Below are 21715 nucleotides of genomic sequence, written 5' to 3'. Positions count from 1 at the left end.
GAGGGGGAAAGTCTCTGAGAAGAGTGGCAAGATGGGGATGAAGGGAGAACCCACATTTACTGAACGCCACCAACTGTGTGCCAGACCTGCCCTTGACACTTAACATATATCGCTAATTCTCAGGGAAACATTGTAAGATTTATAGCTGAGGAAATTCAGATTCAGAGAAGTGACTCGCTCGAGGTCACACAGGTGGGACAGGTCACCAAGGGGTTCTCGCCAGGGTCACTTTCCTAGGTCCCCTATGACCAACTCCCTATCTCCCTTCTAGCCTTAAGGGTAGCACCACGTGGCAAATTGCACCATACTTTCGCCATATGACGTCAGACACCATATCAGCCAATCCAGCAGCTCTCTGCCCGACCCTCCCCAGACCCAAAGGGTCAGCACCCTGCCGCCCAGAGCTAGGCGTCCGGTCAGGCCGCACCTGCAGCCCCCGCCCCTTCCCGGTTGAGACGCTCGCTGTGCCTGGCTCTTTCCCCCACGCCGCCCCGCTGACTGGCAGTTGCCTGCGCCAATCAGAAAGCGCCCCGGGTCGGGGGCGGGGCCTCACGCCCTAGTTGCCCTGTCAGTGCAGGTGGAGGCCCCCGGCGGGGCAAAGTGGCAGGAACCTCTTAAAGGGCGAGAGTGGCGGAGGGCGACAACGCGGCCCGGCCCGGCCTAGCCAGGTCTCCGCCCCATCCGGCCCAGGTGAGCCCGGACCGCCTGGGGGCGACCCCGGGAGGGACAGGGTGAGAGACGGATGGACCCACTCCCTAGGGCCCGGGCCGTCCCGCGGGTGGGGAGAGATCTGGTCCTAGGGATCGGGATCGGGGGCTCTAGGGGTCCCGGGTTCCAAGTTCCGAACTGGGGGTCCAGAGGGCCCTGGGCGTCTCGAAGTTCGGAGTGCGGGGAGGGGCAGGGGCGACGGGAAGGGGGTTCGAGAGCTCGCGTCCGGAGATGGACTCTTGGCGCTGGCGGTCCCAGCCGGTCCCGGGCTTGTCTGGGTCGGGGGTCCCGGGTTAGGTGCCGGCGGGCGTGTCTCTAAGGAGTGCTGCAGCCCAGCTCCCCCCCCCCGCAACCCCGCCCTATCGGGCCCCGAGTGCTCCTGCCGGGCCAGCTGCAGCGCCGGCGGAGCGGGCGGGCGGACGGCGTGCAGCGGGAGGGGGCACCCGGGCCCAGGGCCCCGCGCCCCGCTCCGGCCCTTACGTAACTGACTTTGAGTTTCCGGACTGAGGGACCCGTGAGCTGGGGCGCTGGCTCTGCCCGCCAGGGTGGCTCTCCGGTCGCCGCCCTGGCCGCACACGCTGCCTTCCAGGCTTGGTCTAGGGGACTTCTCTCTGTCTCCAGTCGGCCGGGTCTCTCTGTCGTGCTCTGGTTCCTGCTTGCCCCCGGTTCCCTGTGTCTCTCATCTCCTCTGTGTGGCCCAGTCTCTCCCTGTCCCTGTCCTCTGTCTTTCTCCGAGAGTTTTCTGCCCTCGCCTACACTTTCCTATCCTACCCCAAGAGAAACCCCACCTCTTTCGGGGTAGGATAGGACTTCTCCCCTCCAGCAAATTGAGGGCCGGGACTTGTCCAGACCGACCTCAGCCCAAGCTTGCCCCAGAAGGAGGGAGGGGAGGACTACCCCGTGGGACTGGGGGAGGTTACTCCGAGGCCCACAGCTTCTTCTGGGAGGGAGTGGCTGAATGTGACCCCCTTAAGTACCCGGATTAGGGCTGAAGGCAGACCCCTCTCTGCTTCTGGTGTCCTTTTCTCCAGGAGGAGGCTTGGGGAGAGCCTGACCTGGGCTTGGGCTTAGGGAAGCTGGGAGTCCCTCTGAGAACTGCCTGGTGTCAGGTCAGGGTAGCTGCTCAGCTACTGAAGGGAAGAGGGTGGGGCCGGGGAGGGGCCAGAGCACTGGCACAGAGCCCCTGAGGTTACTGCATGCTCCCAACTTCACCCCAGTTACAGGCCTGGGGACTGGTGTGGGCAGGCGATCAACAGGAGGAGGCTAGAGGACTTTTGCATGGAGGGTGGGGGAGGGTGGAGATAGAAGTGACAGACTCTCAGGTCTAAGGAGCACTTACTGGGATCACTCCCTGCCTTCAGGTACCTGCTGCTGTCCGGTGCATGTAAACAAGGTGTTAATAGCAGCTATGAGGTGATAATTGTTAATTCTGACTAGGAATGGGGGAGGAGAGACTTTGCAGAGGGGGTGGAAGTTTTGGGAAGAAGGGCATCCAGAAGCTGTAGGGAGCAGAGAGGAGGGACAGAAGGGGACTTCTGGTACCCTGTAGGCTTTACATGCAGCAGAACTGGGTTTGAATCCTGGTCCTGCCACTTCCTTGCTATGTGACCTTGCAATGAATCACTTCACCTCTCTGAGGCCCAGGTTCCTCCTTAGTCAATAATCCAGATCTTACAGGCATTAGCAGAATCAAATGAGGCAAAGCGTGTGCAGTGACCAGAATGGTAACTGTTCTGGGAACAGGCCAACGGGGGTGTTTTAAGAAGGGAATAGAGTGAGGAAGCCCTGAGGTTTCCTCTGGGTATATAGGAGAGACAGGCAGAGCCTGCCAGGTCCTAGCAATGTGGGATGCAGGTGGAATGCCTGGGTGTGTGGGTGACACACATGTGTTTCCTGCTCAGCCCATCCCTGAACTGCCTAGACCAGGCTGGCCTCCCTCCTGAAGGCCCCAGGTGCCAATAGAAGCTCCCAGGCTGCCCCACTCCCTAGGTCAGTGGGGGTGGGGCCCCTGGCAGGGCAAGGCCAGCACCCCCTTTGCAGAGTGGACCCTGACAGGGAGCCTGGCTGACTCTGCCGGGCAGGAACCTCCCAGCCTGGCTGGGAAGATGCTGATGCAGTACAGGCCTCTGGAGGCCCAGAGCTCTGCTGGCTGGAGTTGGGTACAGCTGATAGGACCTGAGACAGAAGCTGGCTGTGGTGGAAGTGAGGAAGGGAGATGCAGGGAGAGACCTCTGGAGGGGGAGCCTGAGCAGAGCTGTGGAACCAAAGAGTAATTTCATATGGTTATTCCCTAAGCCTTTCCTGAGTACCTACTGTGTGACATATATGGGTCAGCTGGCCAAAGAGCTGAATAGGATACCCATGAAAGACTCACCATAGAGGTCATGGTGGCCTGAGATTTGTTGGGGATTTGCAGAGTGGACCTTTATGATAGTCCCCTGGGGGATGGGGCATTCAGAATTTCCCCAGGGCCTAAGATTCTGATGTTTATTAATGGGGCAGGATTCCCCTCCCTGATAGTCTGTGGGCAGTCACTTTTCTCCCTGGGTCTCAGTTTCTCTTTCTGTGAAATGAGAAGGGCAGATGAGCCTAGAGTCTCTAAGTCTCTACTACAGCCTCCGGGACCTGGTTTGGGACTACCCTCACCCCACATGAGGGGAGGGGGAGAGAATGGGGCAAGGGCAAGGTTGAGTGTGATGGGCCCCCAAGTCCTGTTCTTGGCCTGTGTTCTCGAATCACAGTTGGAACTGCAGCCTCTCGAGCACTTACTGTGCATGGCGCTCTGTGCCTAGCCTTTAATATGCAACATTACGTATTCCTCATAATTCTTACATCCCCGTGAGGGAATAGGTATTATCCCTATTTCACAGGAGTTCAGGGAGTGAATTGACTTGACCAAAGTCACACAGCTAAGAAGTGGCTGGGCTGGGATTCTAAGCCAGGTCTGTCCGCCTCCAAAGCCTAGACTCAGCTTAAAGGGGGAGACTCCACCCCGTAGGTACTGAGGTGCCCACATTGCTTCGCCCTTACCTGCAGAACCTGCCTGACCCCTGCTGGGTGAGCTCAGAGCTCTGGGATGTTCAGGCTGGGGAGGTGGGGGACAGGCTCTGTGGGTGCCTACTTGTTCCAGTGAGGGGGGAAAGGAGCAGGAGCAACTTGGGGGTCAGGGCCTCACAGGGAGTTTCTCCAGAGGGCCAGCCCCACCTGCCTATGCTCAGTGCAAGAGCTGGGCACTGAAAGGCAACCCTGGGTATGTGGCCAATTTAGACCTCAGTTTCTCCATCTGTAAAGCATGGGTTTAGAGTAGCTGAGTACAGATATTCCTTGGCCTGTGGGTGAGAGGCTGAGGTTGGCAATGGGGTCAAGGGTTAGAGGAGGGGTCGGGTAGTAGTGGCTGAGCCTGCGGAGGGAGAGTTTGGGTCAGGAACAGCTTGGATTCTGGGCTGGCTGTTTGACAACAACTATTTTAGATGAAGGGACTGAGGTTGGAGAAGTTCAAAGGCTTGTCTGGGGCTGGACAGCTAGTATGGCAGAGACTGAAGGGCAAAATGGAAGGGAAGACCTGGAGAACAAAATCCAGGCAGATGCCAGTTGGAATCCTGGCTTGACCACTTAACTAGTCTTGGAGATGTGAAGTGAGCGGCCAAGAACACAAAGAGAGGAGTCCCTTCACCTCACTGTCCTCATCTGTAAAATGGGAATAGTAATAATTTTGCTTTTGTCCACTTCCTGGGTTATTGTGAAGGTCAAAGGAGATGAGGCATTTGTGGAATCAGGTGAGAATGTGGGTGCTGGTTATTTTTCAGTCCAAAGCTGCACTTCTGGGTGTGCGTTTGTGGGGAGGGAGCATTTCTGACAGCAACTCTGCTGAGATGCTTTACCCTGGGGTGATGCACTGGAGAACAACCCTAAGAATGTCACCACTATTTATTGAGTAATTTGTTACCATACACCAGGCACTGGGCTCAGAGCTTCACCTCTCATTGTCTCCTTTAGTCTCTACCTTCTCAGGAAGATGGTGGCCTGACCCACACCAAATCTCTCTGAAACCCATGCCTACAGCTCCCTGTGATAACAGTAGCTAACATTTATGAAGTTTGCTGTGTTACTGTGTGCCAAGCATTGTTCAAAATTTTTTACATATATTGATTTACTTAATCTTCACAACAACCCTGGACATGGGTACTAATACTTTCCGCATTTTACAGATGAAAATCTGAGACACAGAGAAGTTAAGAAATAGGCCCAATGTCACCAAGCTAGTACGTGGTAGAGCCAGGGTATGAACCCAAGTTCTCAAGTCTCCTCCTTGAAGCACTCATCACAGTTGTAATTCGGTTATTATTTATAAGATTGCTTCCTCACTGACTGTAGGTTCCACGAGGTCAGGGACCAACACCTGGCACACAGTAGGTACTCAGCTAATGTTTGTCCGCAGGGATCCTGCTGCCTCCAGTGGGCTGGGCCCGTGGAGACCCGATGAGCTCAGGGTAGATTATCAGACTATCAGACTGCTGACTAAGAGGGTATCTGCCCCAAAGAGCCCCGGAGGCAGAGGGAAGGGCAGGGTTCCCCGCCGGGCCCAGGCTCAGGCCAAAGAGGGGCCCCAAAGACTTGTTTGTTGGCTGTGCTTGTATCTCACTGCTGTCCTTTGCTTCCATGTGCCACTGCGGCGATGACTCCACGGCTTCTCCCCCGATGGCTGCGTGACCCCATGGCTGCTTCTGGGTAAGTACTGGTTTGGCTAAGTAACTGCCACATGGGCTTTATTCTAATGCGCGTCCTGTGGCTCTGAGGCCACTGGGAGGTGTAAAGGGATGGCTGGGGTGGGGGAGGAAGAGCTGAGCGAAGATCCTAACTCTGAAGTTAGGATCCTATCACAACCAGCTGACTTCTTTCCAGACTCCTGACACACTGATGCAGTGATTTTTGCGTCTGGTTTTAGCCACTGATGGGTGGCTCTTTGCGTCTCTGTTTGCATCTGTAAAGTGGGAATGTTAACACCTACCTGACACAAGTATGTTTATTCTGTTATTCTCGTAAGCCCCACAAGGGCCAGGGCCCGGATGTTTGTTCACCTGTGCACTGCTGTATCCCAGCACTGAGGATAGAGTGGCTCGTAGTAGGTATGCAATGAATATTTCCTAATGAAAGAAAATATTAATTCAGCATCACTATGCACCCATCATTGTGCTTTGTATTGGATTAAATGGCTAATGCATATGAAGTGCCCAGCCTTATAGGGGCTCAGTGAGCATGAGTCCCCTCTTTGCTCCCAAGATTGTGCATTCCTTGGGGGCCAGGTCTCTGTTAAGTGAGCTCTGGGTCCTCTGAACTGAGTGTAGGGTCAAGTACCAAGCAGGCATCAGTCAGCAGAGAGAGAGGCCTAGACAGCGAGACTCAGGGCCTCTGCTTAGGCCTGGGGAAGGAGTGGCAGAGCCTCTGGATTTCATCAGAAGGGTGGGGTGGCTGGGAAGGTCTGGGGCTGAAGGAGGGAGGGATGAGGAGGGACTCTGCCTCCTAGGACTGCCACTTTCCTAGCTGTGTGATCTTGGATAAGTCACTAACCTCTCTGAGTCTTGGAGACATCATCTGCGACATGCATATCATAGCACTTGCCCCACACGGGCGTGGGAAGGAGCCAGTGAGAAGTGAGGGGCACAGGGCCCTGCTTGGTAACTGTTGGTTTTCTCCCAGGCCTGGGCTCATTCTGGGAGAGGACTAAGTAAAGTGTTCCTCTTTTTGGCTCCTTTCTCCTACTTTTAACTTCTCCCCTGGGTGGAACTAGAATCTAGGAGTCAGGAACCCCAGACTCCCCAGCAGGCTGGCCAGGGCCCAGGGATAAGGGCTGGATTCTGCCCAGTGTGGAAGTAGCTGAGTGGAGGTCCCAGCTCTGCCATTTTTTGCTGTGTGACTTGGTTCAGTAAACCACCTTCTCTAGGCCTCAGTTACCTCACGTGTAAAATAGGGTTAATAAAGCATACTTCCCTTGAAGGATTATTCAGTGAGCAAATGGGTGGAGTAGGAATCATCATCACTATTACTATTTAGCCCTGGCTGAGGAGGCTCCAGGGAGGGCCCTGGAGAATTGCATCCCACCTTGGCCGGGGGATCCTGAGACTCTCTAATCATCATATGTACTATTGCCACTTATTGGATATTTTTCATATGCCGGGCTGGTTGTTATATGTTATTTTAGACACATTATCTCATCTAGTCCTCCCAGTGACCCTATGAGGTAGGCATTATGGCCTCAACTTTATGGATGAGGGAATTGGTGCAGAGTAAATCAAGTGAGTTACCCAGAGTCACATAGTTATTTAGGGGTGGAGCTGGGGCTCAGACCCAAGTCTGCTCACCCCAAGGCCACAATTATTAGTGTGAAATCCTCTTACTTCCCCAAAGGAGGCAGAGGCTGGGTCTGAGTCTTCTCTGTCCATCTCCATTGCCCAGCACAGTATTGGTGGCGGCTGCTGGGCTGTTTGCTGAATATATAGATACACACACACACTCACACACGTGTGCGCGCACACACACACGTGTGCACACACACACGTTCACACACACACACACGCACACGCGCACACACACACGCACAGTACCCCCATCCAGCTTGGTGCTCCAAGAGTTTTGAAGAAAGAAGAGAACAGAAAGCAGGAGAAGGCCTGCCAGTGTAGTTGTTGAGAGTCAGACAGACCTGGCTTTGAATTCTGCGTCTATCGCTTACTAGTTGTGTGACCTTGGGCAAGACATTTAACCTCGTAGAGACTTAGTTTGCTTATCTGTAAAATGGGGATAAAAAAAGAAACTACCTACCTCTTAAGAGTTCTTATGAGTATTAGATAATGCACGTAAGGCACACGGTGAGTACTCAATGATAGTAATTATTGTTATTATAGTTATGAGTATTATTTTGGGATTACAAAGATATCCCTCTTGAGACAGTGGAGACCAGGCCTGGGAGGAACCCGCTGGGGACAGACAGGTAGTAACCAATCTAACAGGTTCTGAAAGTCACCTGCATGTAGGGAGGGAGGAGGCCTCTTGGAAGTAGGAATGTACCTCCCTTTCCTAGCCATCTGCTTTCATTCATACCCAATCTGTGCCAGGCCCTGTGCTGGGCATGGGGCACAGAGGTGAATCTGTGTCATCTCTGCCCCCACTGCCTCCTCGCCTGGGAGCTCAGAGTCTGGTTGGGGAGGAGGACACAGAAACTACCAAGTCCACCTTTGATTGAAGCACTAAAGTGTGAACTATGAATATCTCCTCAGGCAAAGACCAGGAGAAAGGGCATTCCTAGTGGAAGGAACTGCTTTGCCAAGGTACTGAGCCATGACCTGCACTTGGGGGGATGCGGCTGGAGAGACAGGCTCAGGGGAGTTAGGGGACTTGGCCCAGAGGCCATGGGGGACCATTGGGTATGAAGCAGGGGAATGGCGTGGCCAGGCTTGTATTTCGGGAGGATCACCTTGTGCGGAGGACAGACAGGAGGGAAGGGGCAGGGGCAACTCTCCAGGTGAGTGATGCTGAGGTATGGGGCCTGGGACTGAGCCATGGGATGGGGAGCAGCGGGGGGTTGTGAGCTCTGTCCAGGAGGCAGAGCCAGCAGGGCGAGCTAGACTGCAGTGGGCAGGCAGGAGGGGGAAGAGGTGAGAGTGAGGTCTTAGGTCTGGGGGTGATGGGGCCTGCTGGGGTCTCTGGCTGAGAGACACAGCTGGGTCGGGGGGTAAAAGCCACTTGTCTGCTCCTTGCCACCTTCTGCCTCAGTTCCCCCAGGGCCCATGCCCCCTACTTCTGCCTTGGGGGTCCCTCGTGGTGAACCTGGCAGGTCTAGCAGGGAAGAGAGCTCTTTGGCGTGGAGGCCGGACAGGGGCTGTGAGGTGCAGACAAGCCTTGGGTTCTAGCCCTGCCAGTGTCACTGAATGTCTGTGTGGCCCCTGGAAGTCACTCCCTCTCTTGCCGTGTTGTCCTCGCCTTGAGAGAGAGGATAAGAAAACCTGTTTTGCCTGCCTCAAAGGTTCAGTGATAAAATACAAGTATAGACAACATACATCTATTGAGCATGGACTGTGTACTAGGTTCTGGGGGCACAAAGGTAACTCAGAGGGGGTTCTTACCCTTCAGGAAGCATGAAGCACTTCGGAGGGAGCCCAGCCCAGCAGGTGCTTAACTCTAGTCCTCAGGGGAAGAGATAGCTAAGCTGGGACTTGAAGGACGAATAAGAGCTCTCTAAGTGGGCAGTGGAGGGAACAGATTTCTAGGCATAGGCAACAGCGTGTGTGAAGGCTTGAACCTACACAATGTGCTTGGGTCCTAAGTACGTAGTTTGGTATGGCCGGAGCAAAAAGGGAGAGGTAGGTGGTGATGGGAGGTGAGGCTGGACAGGGAAGCAGACCTAGATCACGCAGGGCTTTGGAGATGGTCACTTTGGAGATGATCGCTTGCTACTCTCTCCTTCCTGCATCTTCATAACTGCCTGCTCCCCTCATAGAGACTACCAGGGCCCTTTCCACCCTCCTCTTCTCCCATCCCCCCTCCTTCCCTCCTTGTCCCTTCTTACCCCCACTCTAGTCACACCCAGTGGCTGCCTCTCGTAGAGAGGCAGTTAACAACTGGGTTCCCTGCTGGCTCTGCCACTTATAAGTTGTGTGGCCTTCGGTCATTTGCCCTCTCTGAACCTCAGTTTCCACCTCAGTAAAATGGGGACAGCAGCCTTCCTCACAGGGAAGGGCGGAGGCTTCAATGAGGTAATCCCCACAAATGGCCTTGTACAGTGTCTGAATGTAATGGGCACCCATCAAAAGCAACTCTACTTAAATCATCATGTTTTGGACTTCTCGGTCTCTCTGGTCCCACCCACTGCTTCCCCTGCCTCTCCTGGCAGTGAGCTCTGGCCAACAAAGGAAGGAAAGGATTAAGAAACAAGCCCAAATCTCCAGAGGGGTCCTGGCCCACTGCCGAGCTTGCTCCCTCCTACCCCTTGCCCCCCCTTGGCCTCAGGCCCAAGGACGCTCAGTCTTGAGGGCAGGGCTCTCCCCAACTCCCCACCCTAGAGGCCCCTCCTGGGCTAGAGGCCAAAGCCAGCAGCAGAGTGATGTCCCGTATCTGTGGGAGGCCCCATATTCTGGGCAGAACCGGATCCCTGAGCCTCTTGGATTTTACGGCAAAGGCTGGTGACCAAGTCCCTTTTGGCACAGATGCAGGAACCTCAGATCAGAGCAGGTGGCTGATGGCGCAAGGTCATGCAGCAGGAACCTAGGTCTCTGGACCCTTTTTGTACTATCCTGTGAACGGTTGTGATGATGGCTATCATTTCACCTCCCTGAGCCTCAGTTTCCTCTGCTGTAGAATGGGGCTGATTTTACTGTGAGGATTGGCAATAATGTAGATAAAGCACTTAGTCCAGGGTCCAGCACTGTGAGGCCTCAGTGGTAGGTAGCAACTGTTACTGCTGTTATAACTGCTGCCTCTGAGAACCTTCTTCTGCCCTACCTCTTCCCAGTCTAGGAACCTGGAGTATTTGATACAGTTTCTTGTTGAACAGATGACACCCAATAAACTGGTTTTAAAGCCAGAGGCTCAGCATCTTTTGCCCCCTCTCCCCCACCTCCCCCTTCCTATTTGGCTAGAACACTCTATCCTCACCCTTGGCCTGATTTTGGCCTCTGCCCCTTGCCCATCTCTGCCCTCCTGGCACCAAGCCTGCATGGTCTCTCTTCCAGGAGCCACATGAGGACAGAGTTTCCCTTCCGCAGCCTCCTCTGATCAAATGCCACTGTGAGTGCTTTGAAAAGCAGAGTCAGAAGGGTCTTGCATTACCCAGGCCGCAGCTGATTTTACTGTGGAGACAGTTGAGGGCTGAGGGGACAGAGGTGGCCTCTTGAGTTCCCTGGAACTGCCCTCAGGCAGCTAAGACGACACTAAGACCTTTGCAGAGGCCGTGAAATAGGCCTAGAAGGGCAAACCTGGTCCGCAGCCCCAAATGTGGAAGAGTAGAAGGACCACCAGACTGGGGGCTGGAGGGCTGCGGCCCTCACCCAGCTCTTCCTGACCTCTCTGAGCCTCTGTTTTCTGTTTTCTAAAAGGAAGGGGATGGATTGATGTCAGAGGTTTCTACTAACATTACAGGATTAAAAGAAGGGCCAACAGAGCTCAGTTTAAATCGCAGTTTCATCACTGACCAGCTGTGGGACCTCTAGCAAGTTGCTTTACCTCAGTGAGCTTTAGTTTTCTCACTTACAAAATGGGAAAAATATTAGCACCTTCTCCTAGGTACTTAAGGGCTAAATTAGATAATTCAGGTAGAGTACTCCATCCATAGCTGGCACACTGGAATTATTGTTGTTGTTATTCTTAGATTAGCAGAGACAAGAAGAAATCAGCCAAGGCCAGTTAGGAAGCAGTTCACGTAGAAGGCAGGGCTTGAGAATGTGCAGGATTCATCTGTTCATTCATTCACTCAACACATACTTATTTAGGATTTGCACAGACAGGGCATAGAGAAGAGGAGCAGGGAGGCCGGAGAAAGCTGGAGGCAAGCAGACCTGCCTATTCTAGATGTGTGATGTGGGATCATTACTTCTCTTCTGTGGGTCTCATTCCCTCAACTGTAAAGTGGTGAGAAAAGTGAGCATAATCCTTACCTCCAGAATTGTCCTAAGATGTAAGAGAGTTCAGGTACACAGTAGGTGATCAGTCTGTCTGATGCCTTTTCTCTCCCAGCTCTGTTAATGACTAGAGGTATGATCTCAGGCAGCAAGTCCTTGAATCCACCAGCCACACTTCCACCCCAGGGCCTTTGCACTTGCTGGTCCTTCGACCTGGAACACTCTACCCTCAGATCCTTTCACGACTTGTTCTCTCATCTCCTTAATTTTTTTTGTTTACATGTCACCTGCTCAGTAAGGCCTTTCCTGACTACTCTATTTAACAGTGTGGCACTACAACACCAACACTCCCTATCCTCCCTCCTGGCTTATTTTTCTCCACAGCACTTATCACTTTTTGACATACAATATTTTCTAGAATATTTGCTCATTGTTTGACTCCCCCCACTGGAATGTAAGCTCAGTGACGATGGTAATATTTGTCTGTCTTGTTCAATGTTATATCCTTTGTACCTAGAAGAGTGTGTGGTTCATAGTAGGTGCTCAGTAAATATTTGTGGAGTGAATTAATGAATAAATGAAGCCTCTTCTCTCTGGGTCTAGCACTATTGAGCGCGCACACACACACACACACACACACACACACGCACACACTAGATTCTCAATAAATAATTGTATGAGTGGTCATCATTTCCATCTGCCAGATAATACCTTGGTTGGGTCAACCCTGAAGCCCTTTAGCTTCTCACATTTTCTGCCAGGGCATCAGTTTCAGCTGGAGTGCCCAAATCTTTTGTTCCTGAGTCTGAGCTATGCAGAATTTCTAGTTGGGACTCTTTGGCTGTTGGGCCCACATGGTTATTATGTCATTATTGGTAATTAGCACTTAGGCCCAGAGGATTGAGCTTTTTGATTTTCAGCAGAAATCACAGCAAAGAGCTGTGCTAGCCAGCAGGGGCCCAGGCCTGGAGTGGCTTCCTGTATAACTACCCCCTTCCCAGCTATGGGTCCATGGCTTAGGAAGACCAAGACAGAGGTGCCCAAAGCTAGGGGCACCTGCATACCAGCTCAATCGCTGTCTTCCCCAGGCGGTATTCTGCAAAGTTTCTTCTCCCCCACATGCTTGGCTCTCCATGCCTAGCCTGGTTTAGAGGGGGGTCCCCATGCCTCTGGGGGAAGTATAGTTCCCAAAGGTCCAGCTCACAGGGCCATTTTCTGGTGCCCAGGATTCAGGTATTATGGGTGGAGGAAATAACCCTATGTTTAAGGCTCAGGAGCCTGGGTTCAAGTCCCTGCTTAGCTGCTGAGTTGTTGGGTCCCCGTAGGCACATCAGTACCTTTTGCTGGGCCTCAGCGTTCTCATTTGTCAAACAGCGATAAAGAGATAGACACCTGCTTGGCTTCATCAGGGAAGAGAGGCAGGATAGTGTAGTGGGCAAGGATAGGGTTCTGGAGTCAGACACACTTGGTTTCCCCACTATACCCCTTCTTAGCGGTGTGACATTGGGCAAATTGCTTCACCTCTCTGACTTCAGTTCCCAAAGCTAAAGAATGGGGTTAAAATAGTACCCACTCCATAGGGTCGTTGTGACAACTAAATAAGAGAATGCAGGTAAAGGATCTAGGCACATAGAGAGTGCTCTTTATGCTGGTATTATTATAATGACCATTACAGGAATGCAGGCAATCTGTAAACTGTAAGACAGTACTAGCAGTAAAGCCAGGCAGATGTGGGTTTGAATCCTAACTCTGACTCTTACTAGCTGGGTGATCTTGGGTAAGTTTTTCACTTCTCTGAGATTCTATTTCCTCATCTGTAAAATGGGAATTAGAGTCATACCGTGTTCAAGGGGCTGTTGTAAAGGTTCAGTGACATGTTGCATAAAGAGTACTTGGTACAATGGCTAGCAGATGTCATCCCCATTTTACAGATAAGGAAGAGAGGAGTACTGACTCGCCTGAACTCACATAGCATCTCAGTGGTGGAGCTTTGATTTGAACCTCGGTCTGCTTACCTTAAAAGCCCCCAATCCTTTTATCTCTTCTTGCCATCACCCGAATATGGGATGATGATGAAGGTGTTTGTTCTTGGTGCTACTGGTCTCATCTCATTCATCCCATGATCCCCAGTGCCTACACACAGGAGGTGCTCAATAATGTCTGCTGGATGAAGAAAGGGGGGACCAGCATGTCCTCAGTTCCAGGGAGGCTTTTGCCTTGGGACTGAGGATTTTTTTCTGCTTGGTTGACAGCAGAATAAAAATAAACAATAAAAATCATACTTAGCACAGGTGTGGGCTTGTAATCTGAAGAACCCTTTGCACCTCCCACATAATTGATCCTTCTTGCTACCCCTTGTGATATCCTGGGTGGGTACCTCTATTTGATTGGTGTGGAAATGGGAGCCCAGAGAGGGTGTAATGGATGAAAATTTGTGTCCTGTCCAAAATTCACATTGAAGCCTTAATCCCAATGTGATGGTATTTGGAGATGGGGCCTTTGGGAGGTGATTAGGATTAGATGAGGTCATGAGGGAGGGGCCCTCATGATGGGATTAGTGTCCTTATGAGAAGGGATACCAGCGAGCTCCCCCTCTCTCTGCCATGTGAGGACATGAGAAGAGGTGGCTGTCTGCAAGCCAGGAAGAGAGCTCTCACCAGAATCTGACGAGGGTGTCACCCTGATCTTGGACTTCCAGCCTCCAGAACTGTGAGAATATAAGTTTCTGTTGCTTAAGCCACCCAGTCTATGGCATTTTGTTAAGGCAGACCGAGCTGACTAAGAGACAGGGTAAGTGACTTGCCCACAGTCACACAGTGAACTTATTGCAGAGCTAAGGCTGGACTTATTTGTAGTCATTTCTCCCTTTTTTCCCCATGGAAAAACTCCCAGTCACTGGAAGGCTTAGAAATGGAGACTAGCTAAATGCTAGACAGACAGCTCAGGAACTGTCCTGCCACAGCAGCTTTGGAGTATCTTAGGGCAAGTCAAACCTGGCCATTTCTGGGTACCCAGTCTCCTCCTGCTTCCCCATAGCTCCTCCTCTGCCCTATCCCAGGGGAGGGTTGGGCCAGGCTGACTTTAGCAGGTTTAGAAGGGGCTCAGCTAGCTGGTGGCACTGAGCCTGTTCCCATGTTTCTTGGGAAACCCTCTGGGCCTAGAGGGTTCCCTGCCTGAGGGATAGAGAATCAGTGGGTTAAGCTTGAGTGAGCTGGAGGCTTGGCTGGATCAGGGACATTAGGCATTCTCCAGCTGGTGAGAGAAGGGGGTTGGGGAGGGTCATGGGAGGTCAGATTCTTGGGTCCCTCCTTGAATGTCCCAGGGCTCCAATCAGAAGCAGCCACAACAGCCTTTCCCTGGGGTCTTGGGACAGATGTTGATGTTGTTCTTTCATCTCATTTCCAAAGTGCTTTCCTGAGAGTGATATGAAAGCAGTGTGGAGCAGAGGACAGTGGTAGCAGATGGACTTTGTTTAAACTGTGTGACATTGGGCAAATCACCTAATGTTTCTAGACTGTAGTTTTTCAACTGCAATTGAGGCTGATAACACTTTGCAGGGTTGCTAAGCGGCTAAGTGCATTAATGCATATAAAGTACTCAGTACGTGCCTGGCACGTAGTAAATATCTAATAAATGTAGTGGTCATTATTTTTAATAATAAGTTATCTCTAAGGTCCCTTCCGGCTCAGACAGTCCTAGGTTATATGGCTGTACAATTTAGCTTGGCCTCCAGCTTTGGACGAGAAATGTAGCTGCACTTAGAAGAAGGCAGTAAACAGAATCTGGAGTAGGGGCCAGAAAACTTGGGTTCAAGTTTGGGCTCTGCTGCCCCTGTGCTATGTGACCTCAGGCAAGTCTCTTCCAGTTTCTGTACCCATTTCCCAATATGTTTAAAACCAGCTTGGGCTTGATGATCTCTAAGGGCCTATCCAGTTCTAACATTTTATGAATCTAGAGGCCTAAAGCAATACCTTACTAAACGGTCCACTGGGTCCTCTTTTACAATTTCGACTTCCTTCCCTTCTGCCCCTTGTTTCTTGGAGTGTCTTCACAGCAGAAAGGACATAACTTGCCAACTCCAATATATGGATTTTAATCATACTTAGCTGTTTTTGCTTTTACTGTGCACAGGGAACTCTTTAAAACAGAGCTTAATGCAATTTTTGTAAGCAAAGTGCATTCTATCAAAGAGGTCAAAACATGCTCTTGTGTTTTCAAATGTGAAAGAGTATTCATTCATGGTATTGTCTTTCATTGCATCTGCTGATTTCTTTTGCTTTTATCTCAAAAAATGACCAGCCCAGGCAGCTGCGTATAATTTAAAAATATATGCTGCAGTCAGTGTGTTCTAAAAAATAATCATGGGTATGATTTAGATAAAAGGATATTTGTCAAGTATATAAGAGAGAAAAATGGGGAAAAAAAGGGAAAGAAAAAGAAAAAAATAAAAAGAGAGAAAAATGGGAAATAACCTAAATGTCTAATAACATTTAGGTTTAATTAAATTATGGTACATCCACTTGAGGGCACTGTGGATGTCATAATATATTGTTAGGAGAAAAAAGTTGGTTCTGAAACAATATGATCTAAAATTTAAAAAAGCATTAGGCTGAACCATATGCAATTGCTGATACTTGACCATTTTAACCTATAAAATCAGCAATTTCATATGACTTAATACATATAAACAAAAAAGTATATCTGTCAGGAGAGGTACTAGAAGGGAAATCTCCCACCAAAATATTGATGGTAGTTATTTCTGATTGATGGCTTAATGTTGATTAAAATTTTTTTTCTTACTTAACTATATTCTCTGTGAACAATGCAAGCACTACTACTAAAAATAATCCCCTAGAAAGGTATACCACTGTATAAACAGCAATTTTTCCACCTTGTTATAGCTTGTTTGATTTATCATTTGTGTTTAAAAGGTCTAAAATGACTGCAATTTTATTACCATGGGCCGGATGGAAAGCTCTACTCTTCATGTACTTTTGGTACCAGGATTGGTTTTTATTCAGTAGTGACTGTTCAGAACACTTTGCTGGTGGGCCCTGCTTTTCAAAGCCCTCTTCATCTCTTGCCACTCCCCACAACCGACAAATGTTTTCCATGAGCCCTACTACTGGGGCTTCAGGCCAGCTGTGTCCCTAATCTGCCCACGTCCCGGATTTGGGAATGGTTCAGACTCCAACTGTTCCCCCACCCCACCCCCGCCTTCTTCCAATCTCATCTTTTCCAGGTCATCGGAGGCCCCTTCTACTCTCCCTGGCCTTCCCCCCTGGTCACCACCTAATTTCACCATCTAATTTCACCCTCTTCTGTGCAGCTGGTGTTTGCTTTTTGCTGGAGCTCAGTTTGCAATGGGGAAGGATTAGGACCCTTTCATGTTGTCTTTTTTCCTTTTTGTTTTTTTCCCTTAGTGCCCTTGACCGCTCCAGGGGCTGAGAGGCAGCTTGCAGGGCCTGTATTCCCTAGGAAGGAAAACGAGGGGTGGTGGGGGAGGCAGAGGTGGGCTCAGCTGGCAGGCGGGATAGAGATGGCCCCTAGAGACCCCATCCTGGGGCTTGGAGCATGCATGGCACAGCCGCCACCCAGATGTGAGCATGGAGCAGCAGGCAGGGAGGGAGCTGAGTTTCTTCCTAGGAAATTAGCCGCAGAGATGGTGCTTGGGACCTTTACCCTGTACTCAGTGGCAGCCTCTGCAGGGTGAGCTGGGACCGGATCTCTGGTTTGCAGAGGCCTCTTCTGAGAGGGCAGATGGGCACAGGAGTAAGGGTAGTTTCTCTGCCTTTGGATTGGGCATTACTTTTCCTCTCACCCCCTACTGTGTGTTGGGCCCTGCTATACTCAAGGATCTGGCACTTAGCCTCACAGGTGATGGTGTGTACCTAACTAATAACAAAAATCCCTCATGTGTGGATAGTACTTTACAGTTTACAAAGCCCTTTCATCTCCAGGCTAAGAATTAAAAGCCAGGACTGGATTTGAAAGCTTTAAGATTCTAAAGCCTGTGTCAACAGTTTTGGTGTGGTGTTGCACGCCACTCGGCATTTGAGTGGTTTACATCTGCCTTATGTCTGGTTGTTTTCTGCTAGCCTAAGATCCCCACTTTTTTTTCAGGGTGATGATTATTAAATACTACACACTCCAATGAAGCCTCTTTAAGTACAGTGTGTCATTGCCTAGCACTTCATGACATAGAGAATATTGGTTTTCATGAACCTGTATTTGCTGGATAACACAGTGATGGTAGTGGTGAGCTGTCTTATGATTGATCTTCAGGATTTATCCTTCATGGCACCAGATTTCCAGGTCTGATAGGTGAAGGAAGCCTCTGAGGCACAGAGGTGGTAGAGCTAGAGCTCCCGAACCTGAGGACCTGAGGCAGGGGACCAGAATATTCAAGAACAGGTGCTTCACCCCTAGTACACAGAATGACCTTGGCCAAGTCACCTGACCTAACTAAGCCTCAGCTTCCTTATATATAACATGGGGATAACTCATTCACTCGTTCAGCAAATACTTATTTAGTGTGCACTGTTCTGGGAGATGAGCAAGAGGACAAAGTCCCTGCCCTCCTGGAGCTTGCAGTCTAGTGAATGTAAACTGCAGCAATTTATTGAGAGGGACAAATAAGTAAATATATAGTAGAAAGTCAGGTAGAAGTGCCATGAAACAAAATTAAAGCAGGGCAAGGGTGTGTAAGTGGAGGCTGTTTTAGATAGGGTAGTCAGGTGGTCCTCAAGGGTCTCTTATGATGTTTCAAACAGATAACCATGTAATGGGCTCAGCTTGGTGCTGGCAATTGAGTGCTTACCAAATATATTATTATGTCAGCGAGCCCCACACCTCTCAGTCCATATTTTAGTTTCCAGATAGCAGTAATAATTAACACTTAGGTAGATCTTACTGTGAGCTAGGCACTGTTCTAAGCCCTTTACATATATATATTTTTAGATTAATTAATTAATTTTTGGCTGCATTGGGTCTTCGTTGCTGCCGTGGGCTTTTCTCTAGTTGTGGCGAGCGGGGGCTACTCTTCGTTGTGGTGTGCGGGTTTCTCATTGCGGTGGCTTCTCTTGTTGCGGAGCATGGGCTCTAGGTGCTCGGGCTTCAGTAGTTGTGGCTCATGGGCTCAGTAGTTGTGGCTCATGGGCTCTAGAGAGCAGGCTCAGTAGTTGTGGCACACGGGCTTAGTTGCTCCGCGGCATGTGGGATCTTCCTGGACCAGGGCTTGAACCCGTGTGCCCTGCATTGCCAGGCAGATTCTTAACCACTGCGCCACCAGGGAAGTCCCAGCCCTTTACCTATTTTAACTCATTTAATTTTCACAATAACTCTTATGAGGTAGGAATTGTTATTATCCCCTTTTATGGGTCGGAAACAAGCACAGAGTAGGGCAAACAATTAGGGAGACTGAGAATTGAACTCAGGTAGTCTGTTTCTAGAGGCTGAGCTGAGTTGTGAGGGGGCTGTGATTAGATACGAGGAGATGGTCTAGCTGTCATATACAGGCTCCGATGTCAGATTGCCTGGCTTCTTATCGTGGCAGGTCTAAGCCTCTCTGCTTGGGTTTCTTCATCTCGAAAATGGGAATACCAGAATTATCTTACCTTATAGGGACCATGCTTAAAACAGAGCCTTCTTTCTGCTCGCCTGTTCAGACACCAGCCTGGCAGGGAGTGTGAAGGTCCAAGGGGCCTCTGAAACTAATGAAAGGAAATAACAGCACATCAGGCAATTGTCAGAGCAACCCTAAGTTCAGCTGGAGACCAGACTTCCGAAGCTAAGTTTTCATGATTTTGAGGCAGCCAGGGCAGAATTAGGAGACCCATAAATGCAGAAGACAGCTGAAATATTGGCGTGGCCACAACACTCAGCATCCATTTCAGGCCTTACACAGCTGCCCGGAGAGGTGAAGTCTCATCGAATGTCAGGGTTGGAATGGCGCCTAGAGACGTCAAGTTAGTAGATGGGGAAACTGAGGCCCAGAAAAGCTGAATGACTTACCCAAGGTCACTAGGTCCATTTGGGGGACAGTCAGCGTGGGTAGCTCGGGAGCAACTTCCAAATTTCAGACCCTTACCTGGCCCTCCTTGGGGTGGGTGGGGTGGGAAAGGGCGTCACCTTCGTCCAGGGCACTGGCTACGTTCCCCACGTGGGTACCTCAGGGGCCGAGAACTCACGGACCCGAGAGCGGGTTCGACCTGCGCCTGCGCACACGCAGCCAGCCCCTAGCCTTTTCCCCTCGTTTTCCTTCCCCTCCCTGCTACTTACCGGCCTAGGGGAGGGGGGGGGGAAATGAGAGGAGCCAGAACTTCGCCTCAGCCAATGGGCTGGCGGGCCGCGGGCCCGGCCCACTACTTCCCTGCGGCGCCATCCAATAGAAATTTACTACAATGTTGTGGCGAATAGAGGGGGAGGGGCGCGCGGGGCGGGCTGGCTAAGGGCCGGGCGGGCCTCGCTGCGCTGAGTGAAGGCGGGAGGGCGCGCGCTGGGGCCGCCTGCTCGCTCCCTCACTCGCTCGCTCCCTCCCTCCGCCGGTGGGTTAGTCAGTCAGTCAGTCCGCCCGCCAGCAGCCCGCGGGCCAGCGAGCCGCAGAGGGCCGAGCCTCGGACGCCGGCGCCTCCTTCTGCCATTGTTCGTCTGGCGGCTGCAGAGGCGGGCGCGGGAGCCCGGGCCCCGGAGCCAGCGGTGAGGCTAGGCTGCGGCGGCGCGCGAACGGAGCTGGGGTGGGGGGCGCGGAGCTGTCCCCGAGGGGACGGTCCTGGAGGCCGCGGCGGCGCCGAAGCCTCTTTGTCTCCAGCCCCCCGCAGGCCCGGGCCGGGGGAGCGCGCTCCACAGCCTCCGCACGCCCTCGGCACGCCGGTGGCCGAGGGGCTGGAGCCGGGACGCGGCCCGCCTGAGGGGAAAGAGGCGGGGGTGGCGCTGGGGGAGCGTTTAAAAGTTAGGCTCGGGGTGCATTTTTGACGAGGGGAAATCGGTACCGTCTGGTCTGTCAGTCATTGTACAGTGGGCAGGAGCCCTGGAAGGAAACCAGATGGGGGCGAGTTGCAGGTTTCGGGCGGCGAAGGTGTGGGGTGCAGCCGCAGAGAGGTTTCTCGGTGAAGAGGTAGCTGGGCGGTCTGGAGAAGTCAGGCGCAATGTGAGGGGTGGAGGGAGCCCTGCAAGGACTTTAAGGCCTTCCCGCCATAGACACCCACATCATTAAAAAAAAATTCCCCAAACCCGAGGGCTCTATGCTCTCCCGCTGAGTCTTCCCGGGTCCCAGGGACCAAAGGGTTAAATCGATTCTCTCAGCGTCGTGACCTCCTTTTTCAGTTCGCGCATCTGTCGGCTTGGACGTATTTCCTCCTGCTTGCTGGGCTGCCTTTACCTGTGGAGAGGCTGGATCTAGGCTCGCCCTCCGAGATGCATCCCCAGGCTGTTAGTCCTGGTGGGGGTTTGCCAAAAGAGGTTTTTTCTTCCCAGAAACGGGCATTCTCTTGAGAGAGAAAGTGATCTCACGTGAGACGAATTGCTGATAGGTTTCTGGCCACATGATAGCGACTGTCATCCTGTTGTTTCTCTAACTGTACCCAACCATAAATGCCTAGTCTGTGGAGACTTGTCGTTTTTTTGGCATGTATTGCTGATAAGGAGTTAGTTTTTTTTTTAAGAGATGCCGAGCTTTTTTTAGTAGTCTGGGTGATTTCACAGCTGCTATTCTGTTCTTTCTGTTTTTAGGGAAGATTGCAAGAAATGGTTATGTCTCTGTCTTGGATATTATTATAGTGGATTTATACTCTCTTGAGGATATATACTGTACCCAGTGCTGTTGCTCATTATTGTTTTCTATATCTCAGTCTTGGCAGTATTTTTTACCGTTTAAATCAAATATATTTTTATATATGCTATATATATTATAAATATCTTTATATAATTCTTATCATCCCAATTTTGTTGTGTAGCAATTAACTCTTACTTTTTATGGAAACTTGATGTACTCTTCATTTTCCTTTTCTGTAAGTTGGAAACATAATAAGTTCTTTGCCAGCTGACCAATTTTGGTTTCATAAAATAGTTTCTTGAGGTGTTATTAATATAATCCATATGGAGTACATAGCAGAGTATATGGCACACAATAAGCACTCAATAAATGACAGATTTAAAAAAATGGATATAATGCCTGAACATCAAATTGCCTTGGTATCAAGGTGCTAATTCAGAGTGCCTTCTACAGGAAGGTTATAATTAAGATAAAGATAGGCGTTATTCATATCCCTGGGGAAACCGAAGTGCGGTATATCTTTGCCACTATTAAAAGTGAACTTACCTGCAGCAGCATGCTAACCTTCTGATTCCTCTTTCTTCTAGTAATAAAACTACACTTTTTTCCCTTGTATAATTGAATTCAG

The 21715-nt window shown here is 50.9% G+C and overlaps 1 protein-coding gene across 21 annotated transcripts in view; it reads left to right on the top strand.

The window, feature by feature from the left end:
- The first annotated feature begins 566 nt into the window (after positions 1-566).
- EPB41 (erythrocyte membrane protein band 4.1) overlaps positions 567-21715 on the top strand; it is a 204195-nt gene continuing 183046 nt past the window's right edge. For 10 of the 21 annotated variants that reach the window (XM_061184618.1, XM_061184615.1, XM_061184622.1 and 7 more), the window contains exon 1: positions 5340-5436. In XM_061184618.1, coding sequence (XP_061040601.1) covers positions 5384-5436 — 53 coding nt within the window. In that variant the 5' untranslated portion in view covers positions 5340-5383. Of the gene's footprint in view, positions 691-5338; positions 5437-19809; positions 20013-21715 lie in introns of those variants that run through there. The other 11 variants (XM_061184617.1, XM_061184626.1, XM_061184627.1 and 8 more) reach the window with 5 other exon arrangements.

Source organism: Eubalaena glacialis, chromosome 3 (genome assembly GCF_028564815.1).
Source record: "Eubalaena glacialis isolate mEubGla1 chromosome 3, mEubGla1.1.hap2.+ XY, whole genome shotgun sequence".
NCBI lineage: Eukaryota > Metazoa > Chordata > Mammalia > Artiodactyla > Balaenidae > Eubalaena > Eubalaena glacialis.
Note: the sequence above shows the minus strand (reverse complement) of the source record. Positions and strands in the feature narration are given on the sequence as shown.